At 30.7% G+C, this 10814-nt stretch overlaps 1 protein-coding gene across 4 annotated transcripts in view; it reads left to right on the forward strand.

Annotated features, from left to right (window-relative positions):
- Positions 1 to 10814, forward strand: part of ANKHD1 (ankyrin repeat and KH domain containing 1) — a 105148-nt gene that overhangs the window by 43602 nt on the left and 50732 nt on the right. For 3 of the 4 annotated variants that reach the window (XM_055555378.1, XM_055555388.1, XM_055555384.1), the window contains exons 8-10: positions 112 to 349; positions 585 to 776; positions 2490 to 2599. In XM_055555378.1, coding sequence (XP_055411353.1) covers positions 112 to 349; positions 585 to 776; positions 2490 to 2599 — 540 coding nt within the window. The remainder of the gene's footprint in view (positions 1 to 111; positions 350 to 584; positions 777 to 2489; positions 2600 to 10814) is intronic. The other variant, XM_055555389.1, reaches the window with a different exon arrangement.

Genomic DNA, 10814 nt, shown 5'->3' on the forward strand with positions numbered 1-10814 from the left:
CTCCTTTTCTTCCCTCCTGTCTTTCCACAATCTGTTGCTTTTCTTCTCCCACTTAAAAAATATAAAAAAAAAAAAATCTTTTCTTCTTGTTTTACTTCTGAAAATCTGCAGGATGGACATGTAGAGGTAGCACGTTTGCTTTTGGATAGTGGTGCTCAAGTGAATATGCCTGCAGATTCATTCGAGTCGCCGTTAACTCTGGCTGCCTGTGGAGGACATGTTGAATTGGCAGCTCTGCTTATTGAAAGGGGAGCAAATCTTGAAGAAGTTAATGATGAAGGATATACTCCTTTGATGGAAGCTGCTCGGGAGGGACATGAAGAGATGGTGGCACTACTCTTAGCGCAAGGTAAAATAGTTCTACTTCTTTAATTAAAAAAATCAATTTCCTTTGAATTTTTGTGTCAGTATCACTGAAGTTTATTACAACTAAGATATTGTTTGCATTGATGACAAAATAAGTTTTCAACACCCTGGGTGGAACACCAGAAACAGAAAAAAGAAGAGATAATTATCAGAAATCAGAACACTTTATTGTAAGTCTTTTGTAACTATAGTTTTATCTATTTTTATGCTTTCCCCAGGAGCAAATATAAATGCTCAGACAGAAGAAACCCAAGAAACTGCTCTGACGTTGGCTTGCTGTGGAGGTTTTTCTGAAGTTGCAGACTTCCTGATTAAGGCAGGGGCTGACATAGAACTCGGCTGTTCCACACCTCTGATGGAGGCTTCTCAGGAGGGACACCTGGAGTTGGTTAAATACTTACTGGCTGCTGGTATGTGGTTTTAAAAACGCCTTTTGGAGAAAGAATTTTATATTGCTTTTCGTAACTTTAACAACTAACTCTATTTTTTTCATTTCTACAAAGGTTGAAAAACAGCTCCACAATTTAACTCTCGTCTTAGGCTTTTAAATCTCCAAAAATGTCTTTAAAAAAAAAAAAAGTTTTATAAAGTAGTTAATGTTTGCTTAGTGATGGTAAGACTTCCCATTGATCTTCTCTTTCCATTGAATGATTTGTAGTTTCTGAAGGGGAGAAATTAGCTCCTTCTATAGTCTTTCAGTAAGAGAATATAGGGATGACATAGAGGTTATAATTTGATAACCTCTATAACATTTGACAATGTCATTTCTTGACATTTCTTCTCAAAAAAAAGAGAACGAATGGAAAAGTAGAAATTTTTTTTTGGCAGAAATATTTGGTCTTTATATAAAATAATTTGTGCTTTATATGTTGTGAAGCAGTAGTAAGAAATCAGTGTTTTTACATATAGTTTTATATAGAGCAAGTTAAAAATATATAAAAAAATTGATATATATATTATATATATATTGATCCAGGCAGATGTAAGCCTTTATATTTCCTTTGAAAGTAATACAGATTTTTTTAAATCCATGTCTAATAAATTGTTTAAAACTTGATATATAAGGAAATTAATGTATAAAGGGAAATGAAATATTAGCAAAACATTATTGAACCTTTTTGGGCTTTCACTGTTAATTTGATTATAACCAGCATCAATTTTTCCTTTGAATTATTATTAAAATAATTTATTAATCCAGATCATTAATGGTTTGAATGATTGTTTAGATTTTGAACCATTGCACAAACCAACCATACAAGCTGACCTCTTCCTTGGCTCAAAAATTATTTGCTATAGATAGTATATGTATGTATATTATTCAGTTACTGTTCTCTCATTGTTTTCTGTAATTGTTTGTGTCCTATTTAAGAGTCTTTCTTCACCAGTCTTCATTCTTCCCACATCCCTCTAAGTAGTCATGGTATTGTTAAGGGACTTTTAAAAAAAGGAATAAATAATGTTAACTAATAAATCACTGGATATCAGACATTCTGCTCAGCTCATGTGTTCTCTCTATTAATTACCATTGGCCACTGGTCTATTAAGAAATATTACATACATCTTATAGATATAGAAACTAATGTACAATCATGTAACATAGCTTCTCTAAGCAAATCAAGCTAATAAGTGACAGGGCCAATATTCAAACTTAGAGCTCCTGACACTGTCTTTTCTATCATGTCACCATTAATTCTCACATTTAGCTACTTTTGCTAATTTGAAGTGGGTAGTTTATGAAACTGTCTCATGGCTTGAGAATCACTTTTTATGTAATTATAAAAAGTATTCATAAAATTGTCTGAGAAGAAACTAAAACTACTGCCAATATGATTTCTGAAAACTGCTGTTTTTTGTATTTTTGTTTTAGCAGCTCTTTTATTTCTTAGAGTATATCTTACTGGGGATATTTAGACAGACTATTATAGTTTTTAGTTGTTTGGTATAGTTTCTTTATGGCTAAAAGCATTTTTTCAAAGCATTTTTAAAGGAAAATTAGGATTCTTAAAATATATTCTGATGTTTTAATATTTAGAGTTTATGAGTTTCACCAAATTATAAAATCAAATTATCTAATATAATTTTAAAATTCACAGAATAAATGTGTAATTTTTTTTGCTTGCCAGGTGCTAATGTTCATGCTACAACAGCAACAGGAGACACAGCTTTAACCTACGCTTGTGAAAATGGACACACGGATGTTGCAGATGTTTTACTTCAAGCAGGGGCCGATTTAGTAAGAGATTTTTAATTTCACATATTTTTGTATGAATGTTAATTCCTTTATTTTTAACATTTAGAAAACACTAGTAAAGCAGATCAATAGTTTGCATGCTTTATATAAAATAACTTGAAAATCTGGCTACTTGTTCTTAGTTGTTGCATTTATTAAATGTATTTGAAAATAATTTTTAAAAAGGCATACTGTTTTTTTCCAGGAAAAACCATTTCTTTCTTTCTTTCTATCACCCTAGTCCCATTTAACATTCCTGAACCTTTTTAACTGCGCTGTATGAGATATATAAATGCAATGATATGTTTACAGAATAGAGTAACCGTTCAAATCACTGAGTGATTTTCTTATGTTTTTCTAATTAGTTAGACATTTAAAATAAAACTACTGTCATCTTCCTAACAACATTTTTAGAGCATTTCATTCTTTTTCTATTATTTTAGTATCTTCTATTTTGGCTTTTTAAAGTTTCAAATTAGATGGCAGGTTCATAAGTATAATAATCCTTACAACAATGGGAAATTGTAAAATAATATCCACTAGAAGGTTTATGCTTCTTGCTGAAATGTTTGCTTTTTGTGAGAGTAATTTAAACTGCTTTCTGGAGTTTCTTCCACAATTCTTTTATGTATTTCTTAAAAATCTATGTGAGGCACACATAGTTAATATATGTTGTAGACAATCAACTTTACTAATTTCCCTTATATAGAGAAAACTTTCTAAGTATTGTCTTTTAATCCATTTCTTGTAACAGCAGTTCCTCCCAAAATCCCTCAAAACATTGTGGAAAATAATTACTAACTAAAATAAGAATATAGTGTAATTATGCTATTTGTTTATCATGATTTCTACTACTACTAAATATGGTAATAACACTAGCATTCATTCTCATTAATGAGGGTCTGCCAGTTAGAATTTCTAAGAGGTGTAATTTTTGTGTTTGAAAATTGTGACAGGTATGTTAAATAGATCTTAATCTTCTGCCTTCCTTAAGAGTTGCTTTGGGTCATCTATAAAAATTAAGAATTGAAGTATTTGATCACTTGAAATAAATAGGATAGAGCATAAAAGCTTAGATACTAGAAGCAAATTTAATATTCTTATCCTCTGAATTCTTATAAAATTCATTGTTCTTCCATTTTTCCTTAACAAAGTCACTTCCTTAACTTACTTGCTAGGAGTTCTTCTAAAAATATTAAATAGGAAAAAGAAAAATTACCTGTTAAATGCAGTATAAAGTATAGCAAAACTTACTGATTTTGACAGTTAAAAATTTGTTATGAAATATTTTTAAATGTCTTATAGTCCTCTGTACTTAGGTCAGTTGCTTGTGATTAAAGTTCCTTAGAAGAATTTCATTAAGCAGATAGATTTTCATTTGTCATACTGTTTTACATTCAAAATATAAGATTAAAAAATGGCTTAGATAATATTTATCTTAAGTACAGAGCTAATGCTGTTATTCTAACATAATTGTTTTGTATTTTGTAAACCATCTTTGTATTCATATTTATATGTAATTATAATTAAATTATAATTTCCAGCTGTGTGTTCTATCATAATCTTTTCCTTATTGCTACATATTCTCTATGTAACTTGTCCATAATATTCCATCAAGTTGATGAGCCATCATCATTCACTTATTATTGAACTTTTTATATTTCACTATTGTAAATTATTAGATCTAATAATTTCATGTGCATAACTTTTTCCTTTTTTCTGCTTTTGAATTATTTCATATATAATTTTCCATTGAAAAAAAATTATTCCTGTTTCCTGCTTTTGCTGTCTGGGGAAAGATATTTCAATTTTAATGTTATTTTCCTGATTGTAAAAAGCAATTCTTGTTCTTTATAGAAAATGTGGAAAGTATGGAAAAGTATAGTAAGTTTGATATTTAAAACCTATAATAATTTCAGGATTTACTTATAAGCCAGAGGTGGGCAACGAACGACCTACTGAAAAACAAGAAGTGCAGGCAGATCAGTCCTTGAATCCTGAGGAAAAAATGACTGATAATTCTTGCTAACTGGACCTAAAAAGGCAGCATCTTTCTTGTCCTTCGTTCTTTTCTGTCATCTCCTAGTGTCTGTTTAGGACTGTGGATTGGAATTGGAAAAACTCTATACTCCCATTGCATGGACTTGAGTTGTTTAACATTTCTGGATCTCATAGATGTGTTCTCGATGTCTAGGTTTGGTAGTTCTTTAAGGTAAATAGTTTTTTTTGAGAATCTTCATTTTGCGGGCAACTATTTTTACCTTCAGTTTTAAATAAGAACTCACAAGTCAGTCTTTGAAATGTAATCTGGACCTCATGTTTTCTTAGATTTTTAGAGCTTAACTTTTGCCACAGTTCAAGGCTTTGTTATTATATGTTTTTTAAAGGAGCTTAAAAGCTGTTGTCTCTCATTCTTTAAAATATTCTGTACTAGAATCAGGATGTTAATTATAGTTTTATAAAAATGTAATGTAACAATTTGAATTCCTTTTATTGTTTTCTGAGATGAAACTGGGAGTTTTTAAGGCTTTTCATTCTACTTGTGTAGGAGGTATACTTTAGAATTTAGTTTTAAAGGAAATCTAGACAGTTTCTTATTTAATGCTTTTTAAAAAAATCTTCAGCCAGAACTGATGGTATACTTGAGCTTTTCAGGTAGATCCTCAAAATATGTGCATATTCTCATTTGAATCTTAGTTATTTGAGGTTTGATTTTTTTTCTTGTTTTAAAAATATTTAAAATGAAAAAGTATTTATAGATATTTTTAGTAAAAAAAAAAAAAACCACTGAATACCATCATATCTAGAAGATTATGAATTGATATGTAACTTGTCTAACTTTGTAATAATTACATAAATGTCAATAGTCCATTATTAAAAACCTTTGAATGAGATTAGTAGTCTTAAATAAGCCATTTAAAATGTTCCTTTTAGAAATCAAAAATTAAATGAAATAAAAACTGTCTGTTAATTGCAGAGTTTTTTGAAAATTCTCCCTATTAACATGCAGAATCACTTTAACTACTCAATAAACAGAGAGCCTTGAACAAATCACCTAATCCACATCTTGCTGCTATTTGTACCTCTTGTTACCACTGTAGTGGGAATCATTGTATACTGAAAGATAGTATTCCTTTATGTGCTTACTTTCTCAGCACAGCATCTTTTATTGGGCCCAAATTTGTTTTTAGTATTTGATATAATGACAGGTATAATATGATGTAAATCCATTGTAAGAAAGTTTTTATTAAAAAACTTTAGCATTCTGTAATATATTTAAAATCTAAAAGGAATTTTTTAAAAAAGAGGAGACACCTGCCTTTGAAAACTAATCTTGTTTCTCTGAAAAGAAATATACTATCAAAAAAAAAAAAAAAAGAAATATACTATCAGTGTCCTTACAAATTTGTTTACTCAATTACTTGGCAAAAAATAACCAATAAATACCATTTCAAAACTGAAGTTGAGGGACTTCCCTGGTGATCCTGTGGTTAAGACCACGCTTCCACTGCAGGGGGCATACATGGACAGGTTTCATTCCTGATTGGGGAACTAAGATCCCACAGCTGTGCTGCCAAAAAATAAAAAGTAAAACTAAAATCAACATCTACAGTATTAGAAAAACAAAAACTGAAGTTGATTCAGTTCCATAGTCTTTGAGTCACTGTCCTGGTGTCCTGTATAGTTATTACTCTAGGCCTTTCTCCCTATTTACTGGTTTTTAGACCAGAAGACAGAGTTTTAATGTTTCATTCTTGTTCGTATCTTGATAGCTTACATCAGCTAAAGCACTTACATGGCTTGATTTCTTTTACCACAGTCCTTTAGCTCCCTGTTCACTATTACTTTTATGTTCAAGGTGGAGAATTTGCATGAACTATTCAGCAGTGTAATTTGGATTGTAAAACACTACTCTGCTTCTTTCTCATTTTTTGGCTTGCTTGCTTTTAATCTTGACTTACTTTGTTATCTTTGTTTTCCTGGCTTCCATGTCCAACCATTTTATTGTTAGAGAGTTGCTCCATGTCTATGAAAGATGACTGCATCAGGTCAGAGTTTACAAAGGCCCTAATGATAATATGTTTAGGTGGCAACACTGTGTTGGTTAACATGTCAGCATTTTTTTTTCTGTTTTTAAGTGAGATATATATATATATATTTTTTAATCTATCTATCTATCTATATTTTTTAAAATATATATATTTATCTATATATATAGGAGTTTTTATTGTGTTTTATTTTAAAAAAATTTTATTCCAGGTTTATTAAGATACATTTGACATACAACATTGTATAAATTTAATTTGGGATTATCATAATAAATTACTGAACATATATCATCTCATATACTGTGTGTTCTAAGTCACTTCAGTTGTGTCCAACCCTATGGACTATAGCACACCAGGTTTCTCTGTCCATGGGATTCTAAGGCTAGAATACTAGAGTGGGTTGCCATGCCCTCCTCCATCTCATGTAGACACAAAGTTAAAGAAATAGAAAAAAAATTTATTTCTTGTCACAAGATCTATTAGGATTTGCTCTCTTAACAGCTTTCATATATAACATACAGTGTGAATTATATTTACCGTATTGTATAATACATTCCCAGTACTTACTTATAAGTTGAAGTCTGTGAAGAGTTACATTGATTTGGTGGTGTTTGTGTTTTTCAAACCATTTGTGAAGATGGTGGAATCTTTCTGTTTTCATCATGGCATGTTAATTTGAACACTAAAGCTTTGATGCATTTGTTAACATAAAAGAAATACTTGTCATCTACAGAATTTTCCTTCACAAAGCTAAGGTTGGAAAGGGAGAATAATATATAAATTAGTATTTCTTCCTTGTCTCCAGCTCCTTGGCCTTTCATTTTAGAAGAGGAACTCAAGTAGTATTTCCCATAATAAACAACTGACATAGATATTAGAGAAAGTAAATACATTCTAGTTGTATTCATATAAAGATTTTTTATGATCTATTTTAGCGTGTTATAGGCCTTCATTGCTGTTTGAAAATAAATCAACTAAAAGGTAGAAGTACCTGCAGAAAGCACCCTGTAATCCTGTATCTGAATGGAGGGCTACACTTAGGTTATTTAGAAAAAAGTCTACATTAGAGATGCTCTGAACATTAGACAAGACCTAAATTTTCATTATAGCCATAAAACCACTGATCTTAAGTAAATAGTTGCCTCAATAATTTCATCTGTAAAATGAAATCTAGTATTATTTTCTGGACTATTTTACCCAAGTCATGTAAATATTCTTTCTTTGGTTCTGCTGAATGTGCTAGCAAATCACTGAGACTCCCTAGGCTTTTTTTTTTTTTTCCTTTCTTCCTCTTCTCCCCCCTTTCCTTTTTTTTATGAGGGGTTTGGACCAGAAGATCTTTAATGATGTGTGTTAAGGAATCTAATTTTATGTTTTTTTAAAGAACAAGTTAAGCAGCTACTTGTTTGGAGGTATTGAATGGACTAGATGAGTGCTTAGCTCAAGAATGTGTAAAGTGCTATGGGATTCTTGAAGAAAATGAAATTTTAGTTGCGACTCATCATTAAGAGCAGTGATGTGTTACACAAATGATTCTATCTCTTGAAATCTTTGTGTATATTAAATGTATTAAATTATTTAATTTTGGATGGTATTTATAGTTAATAATTAGCAGATTTAGCTTACTATAAAATATTTTAATAGATAAAAGTTACCAATCCCTAGAAAATACAGTAACTTGGCAAGGCCACCCCAGTAAGGATTATTTGGCAATACAATGCTAAATTATTATGTCTTCCACCCTGTCTTTTTACTATCAATATTTTTTCCTATTTAAATACTGTCAAAGAAGTAGGAAGAGTTTCCTTGACATGAATTTTTAAGTACATTGTTTCCTTAAGAATAAAATCTCTCCAGTTATCTTTGGAATTGTTCAATTAAGAATTTATTCTTTTCCTTCAGTTAAATTTTATTTCAGGTAGCAGAATAAACTTTTGTTACATCCTCTTCTCATCTTATGTGGCTTCAAACTTTTCAAAATTTCTTTAAGATAAATATTCAGTGGCTGGGAATTTAGAAATGCTGTTTTGCTTCAAGATGTTCACCATCTTGAAAGTAAGGGTGGAAGACAAGTTTTTCCAGGGATAAGATAGGACATGGTTTCTTTCTTTATGTTCATAATCTGCTATAGATGCAGTATCAAAGAAAATAAGTAGAACCAACCTAAAGAAGTGTAGTAGGTACACAATGTTGCTAATTCTGCATCTTTGCCATATTGAATAATAGTTGGTCCTATGCAAATCAGTTGTAGGTTTTCTTATTTTTTAAATAGGTAATGCCTTTACATGGTTCAAAACTCGTTAAGTTTTAAAGTGTCCCATGGGCACCCAGTTTTCCTCTCTATTGGCAATCAGTGTTGTTCTTTCCTTCTATTCTTCTGGAGATATTTTTTATAGATATGATGAAAAGTCACATATTGAAAGAAATACATACTCTAATTAATGCTTAGTGCTTTGTATAATTCCTTACTTAAATAGAATTTTGGCTTTTACTATACTGATTTTCTTTGTAGAGTTGATGATAGCTTTTAAGGTTTATTATTTTTAACATTGGAATAAAAATTGAAGCACTTCTGCACTGAGTAAATTGGGCCCCTTGAATATATTGTAGTGGCCTGTCACTGATTTTCCTCCCTAACCATAGAAAGTAAGCTCTCTGACCTCTGTTGGCTTTTCTTAGACTGTATTCTACCAGCCAAATGAACTTTGGGGGAGGTTTTCCTAGAATAGTTGAACTAGTGGAAACTGGGTATTTTGAATGTGGATATATTGGCACCCTCTGGTTCTTACTTCTGGAAATTAAGATTTGATATGGACTTATCTTAAAAGACAAAAATTTTGAAAGATAAGTTTGTTATCTGTATTAAATCTTACAAAATAGAAATCTTCATAAGATTTTTTTCTTTTTAACTTGAGCAGTATGTTGTGTGTCTTTCTAGATATTTCTGTACACCCAAGCATGTATATATTCTGTGTTTGTGAGCTATATCTCTTTTTTATATGAATAGATTTGTTATCACGTATACTGTTCTGAAACTCTTTTCTTTTTAATATAATATTTTTCCTATCCCTAAGATTTCTCACTCTTTTTCACAGGTTTCCTGTGTGCTGTGTAATTGATTAACCACTTAACTTATTCATAAACATTTGAGTTATTATAATCTTTAAATATTACAAATGGTGCTACACCAAATATTGTTATGCACATTTATATATCTTTGCTACTTTTGTGAGTTTATCTATAGGGATAAATTTCTAGAAGTGAAATTGCTGGTTATCAGAGGGTCCACACATCTAGAAATTTGATAGCTGCTGCAAAATTGTTCAAAAATGCTGAACCAGTCTACATTTCTATTAGCAGTCGAGGTCTCCAGATTCTTAATTCTCATTAAAATGAATTAGATTTCTTCTGTCTTCCTTCCTTTCTTTTTTTATAATTTAATATTCTAATCTCTGATCATAGCCCCCATGTTTCTTTTTATCTTAAAAAATCACAATGTTCCAAGTAGCCCTGTTAGCTGCTCACTAATTGCTCCCAAAGCTTTGGTGAACTATTTAAAACACAGATATAAAGTTACTTCCTGGAGAAGTATTCAGACATCATGTACAAATGCAAGTTTTGAAATATTTTGTTACTTTCTTTTTAAAAAACTGATTTTTAAAAAATCTAATATTTAGACAATATTTATTAACTCCATTCTGAAGAGGAGATTGTGTCTTACATCATAGAATTTTCATGAGTTATTTTATTTTTACATTGTTATGATTTTACAACATTTATGTTCTGTTTTATGATCCTATTTCTCAAAGTTGTTTAATTGTATATTTAGGTGGATTCAGTGTTTACCTTACTAGTCTTTCATATTATATAGATTGTGAATTCCTGATTTCCTGAACTTGACTCAAGTTTTGGCTGGCTGATATTAGTATTTTGTTTTGAATTTACTCTCCTCCACCAAAAAAAAGTTTACAGGTGTTTGCATTTTTAGGACTATTGTTTGTTGTATTTATAAATGAATGTGCGTGCGTGCATGCTCAGTCACTAAGTTGTGTCTGACTCTTTGTGACCCCATGGATTATTGCCCACCAGGTTTCTCTGTCCATGGAATTTCCCAGGCAAGAATACTAGAGTGGGTTGCCATTTCCTCCTCCAGGGAATCTCTTCCCAAT

This window comes from Bubalus kerabau, chromosome 1 (genome assembly GCF_029407905.1).
Source record: "Bubalus kerabau isolate K-KA32 ecotype Philippines breed swamp buffalo chromosome 1, PCC_UOA_SB_1v2, whole genome shotgun sequence".
NCBI classification, from domain to species: Eukaryota; Metazoa; Chordata; class Mammalia; order Artiodactyla; family Bovidae; genus Bubalus; species Bubalus kerabau.